The following is a 19,387-nucleotide window of genomic DNA, read 5'->3' on the forward strand; positions in this document are numbered from 1 at the left end:
CTAACAACTGTGTTAAATATGGCTCAAATCGATCCATAACCTTATATAGCTGCCATATATACCGACCTAGGATCTTGACTTCTTCAGCCTCTAGAGGGCGTAATTATTATCCGATTTGGCTGAAATGTTGTACAATGGCTTCTCCCATAACCTTCAGCATGCTTGTAAAATATGGTCCCAATCGGTCTATAGTCCGATACAGCTCCCACATAAACCGATCTCCCTATTATTTTTTGAACCCTTGAAGGGCATGTTTTTTACACGAATTGGCTGAAATTTTACACAATGACTTCCATTATGGTCTCCAACATTCAATTCAACTATGGTCCGAATCGGACTATAACTTGATATTGCTCCAATAGCGTAGAAGAGAGATAAGAGATATTAGGAAAATATTTCGACAAATGTGATCTATGGTGGAGGGTATATAAGATTCGGCCCGGTCGAACTTAGCACGCTTTTATTCCCAACTGCTGTGCTATCCAAAATTAGGCCCGGCCAAACATAGCTCAGGTTCGTTAGTTCTAAATATTGATCAGAACATTAATTTCTGCCAGTCGCATAAAACTTTTCCAGTTATGATAACACAACACGGATATGGTCCAATGGGCTGGTCAGTGAAGTGAAGCAACCTAACATAATTAACAACTGTTAAAAGAGATGTAATATAAGGAAATTGTTTTTTTTTTTTTGTTATTAAAGAAAATGACACCATCACAAACTCCTATCTCATGAAAGAAAATGCAATTCATTATATACACCGTATGAAAGAAAACAAATAAATATTTTATAACATCTAATTGGAGTTTTGCAGGTGTTATTATTTCTTCAGTTATTATTTTTTGCTTTAGTTATCATTGATACCATATGTGTGCAGCCACCCTGTATTAACTGCACTCGACATTTCCCCTCGCCGAAAAGCTTTGTCAGCTGCTGGTGGACGTCGGACTGAGTTCTCGTCGAATTTTGGTAGCTGATAAAATGCATGTTAACTTGTTTTTAATTTTATTTGGGAGCTCATTGGCTAAAGAACCAAAAAACTTCCAAGCTTAGCCAGTTCAATTTACCAGGAATTTCCAACCGAAAACAAAAAAATTAAATAGAAAATGGGTAAGTAAAAACAAGTGTTGTCTTGTAACAGTGAAGTGAACAAAGGGAGTGTACCGGTGAAAAATTCAAAATTCAAAGAAATAAAAAAAACTTAACAAAAAAGAAAAAAATTTTAAAACAAAAATTTTCACAGAACAGAGAAATATTTTTAATGTAAAAAAATGTTTTAAATAATTAAATTGAAATTAGATTTTTTCCAACTAGAATCTGAAAAGTATACATAAAGTAAATAAGTTCCAATAATTTAAATGAAATGATGTTAACTCAGGATGCACTTGTAAGTTGAGGTCATGCGAACAGCTGAGTACAATTTTTTTTTGTGTTTGTTTCGATGCTGCAGTAAATCTAAATGTCAAAGGATTGATATTACAGCTGTGATTTTTTGCTAAAATCTTAAAAATATGTTCTATTCGATACGATATTCCACACATAAGCAACAAAACAGTGTTATAGTGATGACAATACAAATATAAAACACATTTCAAGAAGATAATGTGTAAAACAAAGTTTATTTCTTAAACCACTTTGACATTTCAATTTACAGCATTTGCCACTCAAGGTAGTTTTGTTGGAGGTAGAGTTTTGTTCTGTGCTATTGTACCATGATATATACCAGAAATTATTTTAAACTCAGTGATTACACACAGAAAATTAAGCCAATTTGTTAATAGGAAACCCTGCCCTTCCCCAATTTAGTTTGACCAATACTCGGATACTCGGCGATGAACCTTGAAGTCGAGCGCGAGGCACTGCTGCCATCGTCACAGTCTTGAATTGACGGAACCCTAGTATTGCCATTCGGAAGATCATGTCAAAGCTAGAGGAGAGAGTGGGTCTGGGGGATTACATTGAGAACCCAGGGACTGAGAACTGTTTTAGACTGCCTGACCATAATACGGTCCTGCAGGCGGAGATGCGGAAGATCACGGAATGCGTGAGGTGGTGGGGTGCTAACGCGAAGACGTCGAGTATGGACATCTTTACCGAGAGTAAAATTGCCATAAGGGCAATAACAACCAGGACGGTAAGGTCACGAACAGTCTTGCAGTGTAAAAAGGAGATTAAAGCCTTCACTGAGGATGGGAAAATCAGCATCGTTTGGGTGACGGGCCATAACAGAGTAAGGGGAAATGAAAGGGCAGACGATTTGACGGTGAAGGCCAGAGGACTGCCGTCAATAAACTTGGTTAACCCGAAGCCTTTCGGGTCGATGCAGTCCGAGTTAAGGGAGTGCAACATTGTGGAACAAATGATAAAGGACCTCCTTTTTATAGCCGAATCCTTAGGGAGAAGCTTTTTCATTGGCATAGCACCTCGCATATGTCACCAGCATTGGAAGGTAATAACCACCGCAGAAATTTGTATACCCTCCACCATAAGATGGAGGTATATTAATTTCGTCATTCTGTTTGTAACTCCTCGAAATATTCGACTAAGACCCCATAAAGTTCCTGATCTTCATGACATTTTAAGTTGATTTAGCCATGCTCGTCCGTCTGTCCGTCCGACTGTCGTCTGTCTAAAGTACGCTAACTTTCAAAGAAGTAAAGTCAGCCGCTTGAAATTGTGCACAAATACTTCTTTTTTGTGTATGTCGGTTGGTATTGTAAATGGACTATATCGGTCCATGTTTTGGTATAGCTGCCATATAAACTGAACTCGGGTCTTGACTTCTTGAACCACTAGAGGGCACAATCCATATCCGATTTGGCTGAAATTTTGCAAGAGGTGTTTTATTATGACTATCAATAACAGTGCCGAACCTGTTTCAAATCGGTCCATAACCTGATATAGCTGCCATTTAAACCGATCTGGAATCTTGACTTCTTGAGCCTTCAGAGGGCATAACTAATATCCGATTTGGACGAAATTTAGTACAACGGCTTCTCCCATGACCTTCAACATACGTTTTAAATATGGTCCGAATCGGTCCATAGCCTGATATAGCTCCAATATAAACCGAACTCTCTATATTACTTCTTGAGACGCTAAAAGGCACAATTCTTTCTCGAATTGGCTGAAATTTTACACAATGACTTCTACTTTGGTCTCCAACACTCAGTTCAGGCCGGACTATAGCTTGACATAGCTCCAATATTGTAGCAATTCTTCTCTGTTATCATTTGTTTTTCTAAAAAGAGATATCGGGAAAAGAACTCGACAAATGCGATCTGTGGTGGAGGGTATATAAGATTCGGTCCGGCCGAACTTAGCACGCTTTTACTTGTTTTTGATGTTTTCGCCAGGATTTGACCTCTGGCGTTTTGTATCATAGGGGGACATGCTAACCTCTGCGCTACGGTGGGAGTAGAGTGGGTTAGGATAGGTTGAAAATACGGTGCAGATACTAATCCGCCCCATGCCACTATGGACATACACTTAAGCCACTAATCGACTTGTTGTGCGCTCTAAAAACTATAAAGTAACCTCGAAGTAGTGGGAGTAGAGTAAGAATCTGAAATCTTAATTTGGGGACCAGAATATGATCCAGATCAGGCTATATTAAGATATAGCTGCCATATAGACCTATATTCGATTTAGGGTCTTAATCACATACAAAGCGGATTTATTGCCTGATTTCGCTGAAACTGCGACTTGTATAAGAAATCTCGGGATCTGAATCAAACATGACCAAGACTAACCCCTATTCAGATATAACTAAGGTTATGGTAGTGGATTTATAATAAAATAGGATGATTAATATTGTGTGTCCAAAGTTCGGCACGCGGTTTTCCTTGTTTATCATTGCTTTGCTCTCTAAAATGACCCAAAAAAAGTCCTTCGGAGTGGCATTCTTGGTTTAGAAATGCTTTATGTGACGGTGACGGGTCTTGTTAGTGCATCCATGGTCTACGACCGAAATGTTTGCGTTCTTAAAGCTCCAGAGTAGCTCCCAAAATATTTTCACCATAATGAGTAGCAATTGTGTTCACGCTAGGTTCAATGAAAACGATTGAAACAGCGACCAATGGCGTGAACTGATATCATACTCAAAATCAGGGGACGAATTAATGGATGTTATACCAATTTTATAAACATTTAAATTTAATTTTCTTTATAAATTACGATCGACCTAAACATTTGCGTTCTTAAATTTCAAAATTTCTCTTTTAATAAAGAAATACATAACTCACAATAGAGAGCTTTCAAACGGTTTTACTCGTTCACATATGCGGTAATTCGCCGCCAGAGTTGCACTAATCATAGATTTTGACAGTTAGTGCACTCGGTATTTTGATGTTGGGCAACTGCTACTACCTGTAAATGAATACATCTTGGCCACAGCTGCCCATTTACATACATTTGAGACGGAATAGTACTCTGGGTGGCCGTTCGTTCGCACGCTCAATATCTGGTACGAGTGATCGATAAAGTACACATCTTCATTTTGAAAGTTTACGAATTGCTTAGTGTAAGCGCAGCAGCTCATTTGCTCTTAGGAGTGCAACTTTTTAGAGTAAGGTCGTGTGCCTTTTGGAACATGTATGGTTTTATTTCGAGCTAATTTTGTGGTGAATCTGCATATTTTTAGATCTGTAGATATTTGATATCCACTACGGTGTAAATTTCGTTGATTATGAGCCTTCACTAACCCAAAATTTTCAGGTTATGTTACCGTTTTTTAGACAACCACCATGGCTTTTTGCAATGCTCCCTGTATTATTATAATGATTTATCGGGCGATACCTAAACAATTGGTTCACTTTGAGGTGTTTGAGTTCGCCAACAATAGACGGTTGTGATTTTCCCGTCAAATATAACGAAATCACATTTTAACAATTCATTTAAATCACGAATAACTTTCTGTTTAAATAAACTTTTTTATAGTTTGACAGATAAATCAGTATAATTTGGTAACTCTTCGTGTCAGCTACCCTTTATAAAGGATAAGAATTGTTTTCTGAAACTTTTAAAATTTTCTGTTATTACTTGTAATATTAGTAAAATAATTCATGACTCATGGAACTGAAATTTTTTTTGTTTCGTTTTTCCCCCTAGCAGCAAATCAATAAAAATAAATTCGTTACCTCACCATACATTGATATATGGTTCATTTATTTCGTATCCATTGATAAGTTTAGGTATTTTTGGCCACTTTTTTCCTCCTCTTCACTTAAGATAAGTGTCATATGCTGATAGTACAGTTAATCGGGTGGCAACGTGAGTCGTTAAATTTCAATACATCAATGTCTGGTAAAAATTATTAGATGGCTTAACTTTACTACCCCATGTATATACATATGACAATACTATGGCATTGAGGTTATCCCACAATCACCAGCAGAATACTTCCATATTGGCTAGGTAATTAATAATTAAAAACAAGTTAATAAAATGATTATGTTTTTCCGCAATGTAATCATTAGTGTAGTGTAAATTTTTTAAAAAACATTGTATCAATATCATTCTGTGGAAGGGAAGTTGTGAATCATTTGTCAATATAGGTTTATATACAAGTGAATCACTGAAGGGTAAATCACTTCCATTGAATCTGAATTGTTCGATAGTAAGAAATGGCCCTTCACCATAGGATAGGGGCTATCGGAACTTTTTCATTGCGTTTTTAACTTTAAATATGGATCTATGGCAACTTACGACTTCATATAATCTTAGAACGTTATGACCGCCATGATATTCTGACACTATTTGGTAATAAAAGTCTGTCTGTCTGTTGAAGGTTCACTTGGAAGGCTATCCGAAATTTTGTACAAATCAGGACTGAGGTGTTGGTCTTGAAGCCGGAGTCTAAGTCGGACTATTGAACCCAACTCCGAAGCACATTCCGTCTCCGAAACGAAGTTGGACGCCGAGCAGCACTCTAACTCCGAACCTCAACTCGGCTCCCACTAAATACTCCTACAACTGCTTCGACTCCGACCCTAGTCAAACTCCATAGACCTGGTACAAACAATTTTTATAGACTAAGTCGGTTAAGATTGTAAGTTGGCCAAACCAGTCCATTCATAGATATAGTTTCAATATAAATCTCAATTTTGTTCTAATTCCAAGTTCCCTTATGACTTTCAACATCCCTAGTATGTATGAACAAAATAGTATTGGTATGATGTTGTATATCATGGTATGGGCGCATGTCACACATAACCTATGGCATATTAACACGGGTAGTGTACAGCAAACAGCTGAGTATAATTTTTTCCAGCAAAGTGCACAATCTGTCAACGAGTTTTGGTTGTGTATTTGTGTGTGCACTAAAGTTAAGAAACATAACACACACAACCAACGAAAAATGGTGCGAATTTGTAACATACTCGAAATCAGAATTGCACTAATCACTGATTTTGGTAGATAGTGCATTCAACATTTTGATGTTGGGCAACAGCTCCTACTCCTGTAAATGAATATATCTTGCTACAACATACCATAACTCAAAGTAGGTTAGGTTAGGTTAAATTGAAAAGAGGGTGCAGATATTAATCCGTCCCATGCCACTATGGACATACACCTAAGCCAGTAATTGGCTTGCTGTGAGCTCTAAAAACTATCAAATAACCTCTAAAAAGAAAATTTTCAGTTAGGAATTCCGTGCTAATTACAAGATCCTTAATTGTTTTCAATACCACTCCCCTAAGTTGGTTCATGTCTGATATTGTGTGTCATCTTCCCCGCATGCCCTACACATGCTATCACTTGCCGCACCGATTTTACCTAAGTGCGCTCGTAGTCCTATGTGTACCGTTATGATACCAATAGCCATACTGACTCCTTCTTGCTTCCTTTCAGTAGTAGCCCCGTCTCTCACGATCTGGATCCCCCCTTAGGATTTTCGCTGTCCTACCGACCGTTTCGCTGTTCCACAATGTTGCATGCGCATTCGTCGCCCACTGCCTTAACTTGGACTGCGTCGATCCGAAAGGCTTCGGTTTAACCAAATTTATTCCACTGGCCTTTACCGCCAATCGTCCCCTTACTCCGTTATGGCCTGGCACCCAAGCAATGCGGATTTTCCCATCCTCAGAGAAGGCGTTAATCTCCTTCTTACACTGCAAGACTGTTCGCGACCTTACCATCCTGGTTGTTATTGCCCTTATAGCAATTTTGCTGTCGGTAAAGATGTTCGCACTCGACTTCCTCACGTTAGCACCACACCACTTCACGCATTCCGTGATCGCCCGGATCTCCACCTGCAGGACGGTATTATGGTCAGGCAATCTAAAATAGATCTCAATTGCTGCGTTCTCAACGTAAACCCCCAGACCCACTCTGTCCTAGCTTTGATCCATCCATGTAACATGATCTTCCGGATGGCAATACTATGGTTCCGTCAATCCAAGACTGTGCCGATGGCAGCAGTGCCTCGCACTCGACTTCAAGGTTCATCTCAGGTATCCGATCGGAAACCTCTTTCCTTCCTTACAGGTTTCCTATCGTCGCCTTGATTATACCGCGATGGTATGCTGCTCCTATCCTCAATTCATTCTCCCATCGCCATAAGTCTCATATCCGCAGTGGCTACCTCACACATAATCTGTATGTCAATGGGTCGGATATCTAGAATAGTCTTAAGTGCCCTAGTGGGCATGGTCCTCATCGCTCCGCCGATGCCAAGACAACATTTTCTCTGAACCTGTTGTATAGTCCTTATGTAGCACTTTTCTCCATAGCAGTCCACCAAACTACTGAGGCGTAAGTAAGTGTTGGTCTAATCACGCTCCTGTAGAGCCAGTGGACTATCTTAGGATTCAGGCCCCATTTCGAGCCTATGGCCCGTCTACATAATGCCCCACATCTGTGAGCTTTCTTAGTAAGCTCCTGAATGTGACACTTCCAATTCAGTTTCCTGTCCAAGATCACACCTAAGTATTTGACCTTGTCAGATATCGAAATCGTATTATTGAGGAAACATGGTGTGTTAAATTGGCCCACCTTCGTCTTCGTCGTGAACAGGCATATTTCAGTCTTCTCTGGGTCTATGCCATATGCAAGACCCTTGCGGCCCTTCTGCATAGCTCGTTCGGATTCTTACCCCTTAGAAGTATTATAACATCGTCTCAACGACGGGTTCAAATCCCTCCTCAGTCAGCATCCGTAATAGGTCTTATACATATTGGTCACCCATAGGAGTTGCGATAAAATACCCCCCTGTGGCGTGCCCTCTGCCACTTTCTCCCTTATATTTATGCCATGAGACACACAATTTATCCACCTGTTCCTTAGCATACGGTTTATCTAGTCTCTAAGGACCGGGTCCACCCGGTACCGGTCTAAGAATTAGATCAGTGTGTCGGTCCGCACATTGTTAAAAGCCCCCCCGATGTCAATGCATACCGTCAGTGTGTACGTTTTGGCATCGAAGGATTCTTCTATTTTATACACAACCTCGTGCAGGACAGTCTCCACCGACCTTCTCTTGACATAGGTCGATGGAGACTGCCCTGCATGCGGTTGTGCATAAAATAGAAGAATCCTTCGAGGCCAAAAAGTACACACTGGCGGTATGTATTGACATCTAAATGCATACTCAAAGCAAGTTCATAATTTGGTAAAGCTCCCATACAAAGTGACCTTCCAATTAACGTTCTCGAGTGGCTACAGAAAGCGCAGTTCTTATCTGTAGTGGATACATTTTTCATGCGGACTTTTTTGTTTTGTTGCTAGTGATTCAATAAAGACTGCTGTAACGCCTGTTTCCTCATTTCACACCTCTTCCAACAAGAGATCACATGCGTTGTGACTATTCCTCACCTACCTGTCGGCGCATTCACCTAGTCACTCACCTAGGTATAATTATTACCAATTGTGTAAACAGTTGTGACAAGTTAATGCCATTGAAATATGAGTTGTGTCACTCCGCAAAAAGCTTTCGTAATGCCGCTTAAGGCTTCCTCAAGAGTTTATTTAATCAATTTAATTGTTTGTATACAGACACATTTCCCATTCATTGCAAAAGAGAAGTAACTAAAATAAATTAACAAATACAATAAAAGAAGAAAACACAAGTGACAATAATTATACCCACCACCGAAGGATGGGGGTACATTCATTTTGTCACTCCGTTTGCAACGCATCGAAATATTCTTGATCAACGTAAAAATCTAAGACGATCTAGCCATGTGCGTCCATCTGTCTGTCGAAATCACGCTATAGTCTCTAAAAATAGAGATATTGAGACTATAAGCAGATAAAGTTCGAAGATGGGCTATATCAGACTATATCTTGATATAGGCCCCATGTAGACCGATCCACCGATTTAGGGTCTTAGGTCCATAAAAGCCATATTTATTATCTGATTTTACTGAAATTTGGGACAGTGAGTTGTGTTAGGCCCTTCGACATCCTTCTTCAATTTGGTTTAGATCAGTCCAGATTTGGATATAGCTGCCATATAGACCGATCGGCCGATTTAGGGTCTTAGGCCCATAAAAGTCACACTTATTATCCGATTTTGCTGAAATTTGGGACAGTCAGTTGTGTTCGGCCCTTCGACATCTTTCTTCAATTTGGCCCAGGTCGGTCCAGATTTGGATATAGCTGCCATATACACCGATCTCTCATTTTAAGGTCTTGCTCCCATAAAAGGCGCATTTATTGTCCGATTTTGCCAAAATTTGGAACAGTGAGTTATGGTAGGCCCTTCGACATCCTTCTTTAATTTAACCCAGATCGGTCCAGATTTGGATATAGCTGCCATATAGACCGATCTCTCGACTTAAGGTTTTGGGCCCATAAAAAGCGCATTGATTATCCGATGTCGGCGAAATTTGGGATAGTGAGTTGCGTTAGGCCTTTCGACAAACTTCTATAATTTGGCCCAGATCGGTTCAGATTTGAATATAGCTGCCATATAGACCGATCTCTCGATTTAAGGTTTTGGGTCCCTAAAAGGCGCATTTGTTTTCCGATTTTGCTGAAATTTGGGAAAGGGGCAACCACATGACATTTATGTCGAAACTTTTGAGTCGGTCAAACCTCTAGTTTGGCGAGAGTAAGGTCGTGGAAGAGAGTCCTTCGCTGCGACGTACAAAACAGAGCAAGATTTTTACGCAATTTTTCTCCTGTATGAGTCGCGAAACACTCATCTAGGATATCATGTGTGTGTGTGAAAGTTTTAGCTACTCTTCTCAACGATTCTCTTACAACCCATTGCGTCCTAATCCGAATCGTCCGTATGAGTTGTGGATAACTCTTTTAGAATGTCTTTGGACTATCCAATTATGCAATTTTTGAATCTTCCAAGCGAATAACTTGCAACTCTTATAGAATTTTATTTAATAAATATTACAAAACATTAATTTTTTGCTCGTCCAGGCGAGTAGTGCGCAACTCTTCCAGAACAGTTTTTTATTCCAAAACACTAATTTTTTACTCGTCCTCACGATTCATGAGCAATTCTAAGATCTTCCAAGACTCTTCTGACTTGCTCGTTAGCAACTCATATGGAAAATTCGCGGAACACTCTTCCAGAAGAGTCGTCTTGAGGACACAACTCTTCACCACGGGGGAATCGCCTTCGACTCTTAGACGAGCTAGTCCGCGATCATCACCTTAGAAGATTCTCGGAAGATTATTTGGCGATCAAAAATATTTGGAGGGTAGTTGCCAAATGGCATTCTCATGTTTCACAACATTTGTTTTTGTTTTACCTTCTGATAATAAATATAACCCAATATCATCGTCTATCTATAAACCTCTCATAATTGACTGATTGGTGTTTGCCCAATAAAGTCGCAAGTGCATGTCTTTGTATTGGTGCCACACCTGCTTTAACATAACAGTGCCTCCTAATTGATGGAGGTTTGCTAAGAGCTTTTGCTAATTTTGTGATATTGTCGACGAGGGGATTTTTTAATTAAACGCCATAGCTTTAGGAGCTTATTAAAAATGTATTAAATAAGTCTTCGTATCACCCACTTATGTTTGGAATGACGAAAGCACTGGTATTTATGCCGGTAGGCATTTTTCCACTAACAGATATGGAGAAACATTAAGGTGGAGTATAAAAATAAGAATTACGAAATTTTTTATAAAAATAGAGTTTGATATAAAATCGTTCAAATTTAAATTTCGTCACCAATTTTTTGGCGAAAATTTTCAAAAAGTCTAAATTTTGAGGATATTTTTTTAAAAATCAAATTATCGTGACACATTGTATGAAAATAGACTCAGAAACGGCTAAACCGATTTTCTTAAAATTTTCACCAGATGGTGCATAATGATCCCGTGGTGAAAATAGGGTACTAAATTAAATTCATATCTGAAGAGGGGGCGGACCCTCCCCCTTACCCTAATTTTCAGAAACGCCAGATCTCGGAGATGAGTTGAGCGATTTAAGCGACATTTTGTGTGCTCTCATATAGAATCCTAAAAATTTATATTTGGTATGCAAATTTCAGATGGGGTACCTAGGGGGGCTGCCCCACCCTAAAACCTACCAAACATATATTTAGACCAATCACGACAATATGGGACTCAAATGAAAGATATTTAGGATAAGAAAACGTATCTGACATCCAATTTGTCGGACCAAGTGTTAGTGAGAGCACCCCAAGCCCCAAAAACAACCCTAAATCGGACATATTTACCAACCATGGCAATATAGGACTCAAATGAAAGGTATTTGCGAGTAGTATACGAATCTAATATTCAAATGTGGGACCACGTTTCTGGGGGTCCACCCCTTTCGCAAAACACCCCCAAACAGGACTTATTTACTGGCCATAGGAATATGGGGCTTAAATAAAAGGTATTTGAGTGTAGAATACGAAACTGATATCCAAACACCCCCAAGCCGGTCATGTTGGCCGACTATGGAAATATGGGGCTCAAATTAAAGGTATTTGGGAGTAGACCACGTATCTGGTATCATCATTAGGGACCAACTGTCTAGGGGACGTCCCACCACCTTTACAACCCCCAAATAAGACGTACTTGCTCATCAAGACAATTTGAGTCTTAAAAAGAGAGTGGAACTAAATTTTTATAGTTTTTAGACCAATACCCCAAACCGGACATATTTGATGACTTTTGCAACAAGGAGTTTAAATGAGATTAGAAAACAAATTTGATATCCAATTTTTAGGCTAATGGCAATATGGGGTTCAAATAAATGATATACAGATGTATGAGAATAGAGCACATTGCTGATATATTTTCCAGGCCAAGTGTTTGAGGGACCACCCCAATCCCCAAAACACCCCTTAATCGGGCATATTTACCGACCATGTCAATGTGGAGCTTAAATGAAAAGTATTGGGAGGCAGAGCAAGAATTGAATCCCCAATTTCGGGACCAATTTTCTGGGGGTCTACCCCTTTCCCAAAATACCCCACAAACAGCAATTTTTTACAGACCATCGCAATATGGGACTCAAATAAAGGTATTTGGGAGTAGAATACGAATTTGATATTCTAATGTAGGACCATGTATTTAGGGTATCACCCCTTTCCCAAAACACCCCCCAAAGGGTAAAAACTTCTCGACAATGCCAATATGTGGCTCAAATGAAAGGTATTTGAGATTAGAAAACAAATTTGATAACCTATTTTGGGGCCATGTGTTTGGGGGGCAATATGGGGTTTAAATGAATGGTATTTGAGAGAAGAGCACGATGCTGATATTGTTCAGAGCCAAGTATCTGGGGGACCACCTCTCCCCCGAAAACACCACCACGAATATCGGGCTGAAATGAATTATTTTAAGAATGGTGTACACCTTACATCCAAACTTAAATTCGTAGACCAATAAAGATCATATGGGAAAAAGATAAAGTCAAGTTTGCATGGTATTTCACTAAAAGATCTTTAATTGTCGAAAATATTGGTTGCCCAAAAAGTAATTGCGGATTTTTCATATAGTCGGCGTTGACAAATTTTTTCACAGCTTGTGACTCTGTAATTGCATTCTTTCTTCTGTCAGTTATCAGCTGTTACTTTTAGCTTGCTTTAGAAAAAAGTGTAAAAAAAGTATATTTGATTAAAGTTCATTCTAAGTTTTATTAAAAATGCATTTACTTTCTTTTAAAAAATCCGCAATTACTTTTTGGGCAACCCAATAAATATTCCAAGGAAACTTTTGTTCCATATAAAGTAAAAGCAGGCGCAGTGGAGTGGGTCCAGGTCAGCGAGTGTTTGAATAAAAATCAAAATTTTGAGGATTTTTTATAAAAATTTCAATCCATGAACTACAAAAGTCAAAATTTGTTATGTTATGAATTTTTTTTTTAACTCATTTAAAAAAAAAAAAGATTTATTAAAACCTGTTAAAATTAAAGTTGAACAAAATCTTCTAGAATGCGTGCCATTAAAACATTCGAGTTTTTAAATTTTCATTACCATTCTAAAGGGATATGGTTAAACCCCACATGAAGTGACCCCATTTCCAGCAACAGATGTGTATTCAACTTTGAGTCCTACTACATATTGTGCGAATTCTCAATCCTTTTACTAAACTGTCTCTCTCTCTCTCTCTCTCGCTCTCCGTTTTCAGATCACACTTGGGTTAGTACAAATGTCTATGATGATTTGCCTCCATTTGCCATTCATGCTGGCCAGGATTCCGATGGGGATCCAATCTATGTGGGTCGTGCCTATCACAACGGAGACATGTTGCCCGCCAAAGTGATACCCAACAAAAGGCAAGCCTATGTGGCCTGGGGTGGTGAGGAGCACAGTAAACATGATGTGGAAGTTCTAACAGGACATCACTATGGTAAGTTCACACAGACACACACACACACACATCTGAAAAAAAGAAACTTTGGTCTAACTTTTCTTAATTATTCTCATGCTTTCAGTGTGGATTCCCAGCAGCGGTGGTCATGTGCCTCCTTATGCTTTGCGCGTTGGTCAGACCGGCGATGGTGAACCTTTGTATGTTGGCCGTGGTCATTGGGCTGGCAGTTTGACCCCTGGCAAAATTCATCCCTCTCACGGTTGTTTGTACATCCCCTATGGTGGTGGTGAACACAGACTGGATACTTACGAAGTTTTGGTTCAACCTGAAACCTGGGTCTCCTCATCCGGCAGCAACATTGTGCCCGGCACCATTCATGGTGGTCATGACAGCGATGGTGATCCAATCTATGTGGGCCGTGCCTACCACGATGGTGACCTCTTGCCCGCCAAGGTTATTCCCTCCAAGGGATGTGCCTACGTTGCCTATGCTGGCCACGAACATGTGAAACATGATTTCGAATTGTTGGCTGGTTACGGCTATGGCTGGGTACCCGATTCCAATGGCAGCGTACCACCCGGTGCTATTATCTGTGGACGCACCTCGGATGGTGAACCTTTGTACATTGGCCGTGGCCATTGGAGCGGCAGCTTGACTCCCGGTAAAATCCATCCCTCGCATGGTTGTTTGTATATTCCCTTCGGAGGCCAGGAGGTGCGCATTCATGACTATGAAGTTTTAGTTCGAGCTTAAATTTTGACTTTGCCTTTTGCATTTTGGTTCTGTTGCCATATATTTTATTTTTTTTTTTTATACGCTTCCCTATAGCCGTTTGTAACAGCTGGAAATGTTCGTCTGAGACCTCACAAAGTATATAAATTCTTGATCGTCATGTCATTTTAAGTCGATCTTGCCATCTCCGTCCGTCCGTCTGTCCGTTTGTCAAAAGCATGCTAGCTTTCGAAAGAGTAAAGCCAGGCGCTTGAAATTTTGCCCAATTTTTTTTATCAGTGTATGTATATATGTATAATGATTAATTTTTGTAATTTGAAGGATATACTTAATTCTAATTTAATTATAATAAATAATAATGAGACAAAACATTATATGTTGTGTGCCTGATGGGCAATAATTATCTATTTGAATATAAAGGATTACAAAAACAAAGGATTTTTTTGTTTTTTTTTATACCCTCCACCATAGGATGGGGGTTACCGGTTGCCCAAAAAGTAATTGCGGATTTTTTAAAAGAAAGTAAATGCATTTTTAATGAAACTTAGAATGAACTTAATCAAATATACTTTTTTACACTTTTTTTCTAAAGCAAGCTAAAAGTAACAGCTGATAACTGACAGAAGAAAGAATGCAATTACAGAGTCACAAGCTGTGAAAAAATTTGTCAACGCCGACTATATGAAAAATCCGCAATTACTTTTTGGGCAACCCAATAGTTTCGTCATTCTGTTTGTAACACCTCGAAATATGTGACTGAGACCCCATATATTCTTGATCGTCGTGACATTTTATGTCGATCTTGCCATATCCATCCGTCTGTCTGTCGAAAGCACGCCAACTTTCGAAGGAGTGAAGCTAGGCGCTTGAAATTTTCCACAAATACTTTTGATTAGTTTAGGTCGATTGGGATTGTAAATGGGCCAAATCTGTCAATGTTTTGCTATAGCTGCCATAAAAACCGATCTTGGGTCTTGACTTCGTGAGCCTCTAGAGGGCGCAGATCTTACTCTATTTGACTGAAAATTTGCAAGTAGTGTTTTGGTGTCATTTCGAACAACTGTGGTAAATATGTTTCAAATCGGTCCATGTTATGATATAGCTGCCATATAAACCGAATGTTGAAGACCATAGTAGTAGTCATTTTGTAATATTTCAGTCCATTCGGATAAGAATTGCGCCTTGTAGGGGCTCATACAGCAAAATCGGGAGATTGGTTTATATGGGAGCTGTATGTAGCTATAGATAAATTCAGACCATATTGGGCACGAATGTTGAAGGTCACTTCTTGAACCGCTAGAGGGCGCAATTCTCATCCGATTTGAATGAAATTTTGAATGAGGTGTTTTATTAGGAGGACTTTCAATAACTGTGCTAAGTATGGCGCAAATCGGTACATAACCTGATATAGCTGCCATATAAACCGATCTGGGATCTTGACTTTTTGAGCCTCTAGAGAAGCCGTTGCACAAAATTTCTGCCAAATCGGATGAGAATTGCGCCCTCTAGAGGCTCAAAAAGTCAAGATCCCAGATCGGTTTATATGGCAGCTATATCAGGTTATGTACCGATTTGCGCCATACTTAGCACAGTTATTGAAAGTCCTCCTAATAAAACACCTCATTCAAAATTTCATTCAAATCGGATGAGAATTGCGCCCTCTAGCGGTTCAAGAAGTCAAGATCTAAGATCGGTTTATGTGGCAGCTATACCAGATTATGAACCGATTTGAATCATACTTAGCACAATCATTGGAAGTGATACCAAAACACCACATGCAAAATTACAGCCAAATCGGATAAGAATTGCGCCCTCTAAACGCTGAAGATGTCATGATCCCAGATCGGTTTGTGTGGCAGCTATATCAGGTTATGTACCGATTTCTACAATACTTAGCGCAGTTATTATAAGTGATACCAAAACACCACGTGCAAAATTTCACTCAAATCGGATAACAATTGCGCCCTCTAGAGGCTCAAGAAGTCAAAACCCAAGATCGGTTTATATGGCAGCTATATCAAAACATAGACCGATTTGAACCACACCTAACACACTTGTTGGAAATGATACCAAAACACCACGTGCAAATTTTCAGTCAAATCGAACAAGAACTACGCCCTCTAGAGGCTCAAGAAGTCAAGACCCAAGATCGGTTTATATGGCAGCTACATCAAAACTTGGACCGATTTGACCCATTTACAATCCCAACCGACCTACACTAATAAAAAGTATGTGTGCAAAATTTCAAATTCCTAGCTTAACTCCTTCGAAAGTTAGAGTGGTTTCGACTGACAGATGGACGGACATGGCTATATCGATTTAAAATGTCATTGCGATCAAGAATATATATACTTTATGGGGTCTCAGACGAATATTTCGAGTAGTTACAAACAAAATGACGAAATTAGTGTACCCCCATCCTATGGTGGAGAGTATAATAATGCAATTTCATCACACAAAAGTATTAGCACACTAACATGTTCTGCTATATATTTTCCTAATTTTTGCCAGTTGGCAACTCTTTTTGCAAAAATATTGGTTCCTAAGATTATCTACCGTGTTGCTTTGTTCGTTGCAATTGGTTACTAAAATTATCTACCATGTTGTTTTACCGTTAATTTACGTTTTTTGTTAAAAAAATTAAATTAAATGCAGAAAATACAAAAAATGACTCCAAAGCAAAAAGAAACAACTGTAGCTGAGCAAAAAATTATAATGCACATTCACAGCCAAAGAAAATTGTTTGCTGAGATCGGCCATATGATGGACAGAAGCCGTTTCACAATTCGAAGCGCCGTCAACAGGTTTGAAGGAGAATCAAAATTACAAAACGCAAAACGCTCTGGGCGTACCCGAGTTTTAAGTAAATGGGAGCGTCAAAAGAAAGTGCGAGAAATTCGAAGGGACAACACAATTAACAGCTGAAGTTCAAGAGGAGGTTGGAAAGAAAATTTCATCCCATTACGGTCAGAAGAGTGCTCCATGAGGCCGATTACAGTGCCCGAGTTGCTAGACGTAAGCCGCTTATTTCTTTAAAGAACCAGAAGAAGCGCCTAGCCTACGCAAGAGAATACGCAAGAACAGCTTCTGGGACCAAGTGCTATTCTAGGATGAGAGTAAGTACATCATTTTCCGTTCTGATGGCCGCTCTACTGTATGGAGAAACCCCAATATGGCATATGAAAACAAAAAATCTTGCATCTACAGTCAAACACGTTGGAGTTATGGTTTGGGGTTGCATGTCGTCCGCGGGGGTCGGTAAGCTGGTCTTCATAGATGGTATTACGGACAAAACAGTATATTTTAAATTTTAAAGGGAAATGTAAAAAAACGCGCCGAAAAACTGAATCTACCGAGGTCATTTACATTTCAACAGGACAATGACCCCAAACATTCTGCTCATGATGTGCGTATGAGGCTAATAATGAATATCGCACATGTCCTGCCACATCCTCCGCACCTCAACCCCATTGAGCATTTGTGGGAGGAACTGGCTAGGCGTGTAAAAAGGCAGCCCATTTCCAATAAGTCCGAACTTAAGCAGCCACTTATAGAAGAATGGCAAAAAATAGGGGAAGAAACGATGAAAAAACAAGTAAAAGCGTGCTAAGTTCGGCCGGGCCGAATCTTATATACCCTCCACCATGGATCGCATATGTCGAGTTCTTTTCCCGGCATCTCTTCTTAGGCAAAAAAAGGATATAAGAAAAGATTTGCTCTGCTATTAGAGCGATATCAAGATATGGTCCGGTTTGGACCACAATTAAATTATATGTTGGAGACCTGTGTAAAATGTCAGCCAATTCGAATAAGAATTGCGCCCTTTGTGGGCTCAAGAAGTAAAATAGAGAGATCAATTTATATGGGAGCTATATCAGGCTATAAACCGATTCAGACCATAATAAACACGTATGTTAATGGTCATGAGAGAATCCGTCGTACAAAATTTCAGGCAAATCGGATAATAATTGCGACCTCTAGAGGCTCAAGAAGTCAAGATCCCAGATCGGTTTATATGGCAGCTATATCAGGTTATGAACCGATTTGAACCATATTTAGCACAGTTGTTGGATATCATAACAAAATACTACGTGCCAAAATTCATTCAAATTGGATAAGAATTGCGCCCTCTAGAGGCTCAAGAAGTCAAGACCCAAGATCGGTTTATATGACAGCTATATCAGGTTATGAACCGATTTGAACCATACTTGGCACAGTTGTTGGATATCGTAACAAAACACGTCGTGCAAAAATTCATTCTGATCGGATAAGAATTGCGCACTCTAGAGGCTCAAGAAGTCAAGACCCAAGATCGGTTTATATGGCAGCTATATCAGGTTATGGACCGATTTGAACCATACTTGGCACAGTTGTTGGATATCATAACAAAACACGTCGTGCAAAATTTCATTCCAATCGGATAAGAATTGCGCACTCTAGAGGCTCAAGAAGTCAAGACCCAAGATCGGTTTATATGGCAGCTATATCAGGTTATGGACCGATTTGAACCATACTTATCACAGTTGTTGGATGTTATAACAAAACACGTCGTGCAAAATTTCATCCCAATCGGATAAGAATTGCGCACTCTAGAGGCTCAAGAAGTCAAGACCCAAGATCGGTTTATATGGCAGCTATATCAAAACATGGACCGATATGGCCCATTTACAATACCAACCGACCTACACTAATAAGAAGTATTTGTGCAAAATTTCAAGCGGCTAGCTTTACTCCTTCGGAAGTTAGCGTGCTTTCGACAGACAGACGGACGGACGGACGGACGGACGGACGGACGGACGGACGGACAGACGGACGGACATGGCTAGATCGACATAAAATTTCACGACGATCAAGAATATATATACTTTATGGGGTCTCAGACGAATATTTCGAGTAGTTACAAACAGAATGACGA

The 19,387-nt window shown here is 39.5% G+C and overlaps 1 protein-coding gene across 1 annotated transcript; it reads left to right on the forward strand.

Moving 5' to 3' along the window:
* Positions 1-983: 983 nt before the first annotated feature.
* Positions 984-14,907, forward strand: LOC106081937 (uncharacterized). Its single transcript, XM_013244212.2, has 3 exons — positions 984-1,110; positions 13,555-13,776; positions 13,862-14,907. Exons 1-3 carry the CDS (start codon positions 1,107-1,109, stop codon positions 14,491-14,493), a joined length of 858 nt encoding a protein of 285 aa, XP_013099666.1. The 5' UTR covers positions 984-1,106; the 3' UTR covers positions 14,494-14,907.
* Positions 14,908-19,387: the final 4,480 nt, after the last annotated feature.

The sequence above is a fragment of the Stomoxys calcitrans genome, chromosome 5, assembly GCF_963082655.1.
Source record: "Stomoxys calcitrans chromosome 5, idStoCalc2.1, whole genome shotgun sequence".
NCBI lineage: Eukaryota > Metazoa > Arthropoda > Insecta > Diptera > Muscidae > Stomoxys > Stomoxys calcitrans.

Excerpts from the sequence above, each read along its gene's own strand:
- LOC106081937 (XM_013244212.2), top strand. Across the intron at positions 13,777-13,861 it reads TCTAACAGGACATCACTATG|TGTGGATTCCCAGCAGCGGT; the intron begins GTAAGTTCACAC and ends TCATGCTTTCAG.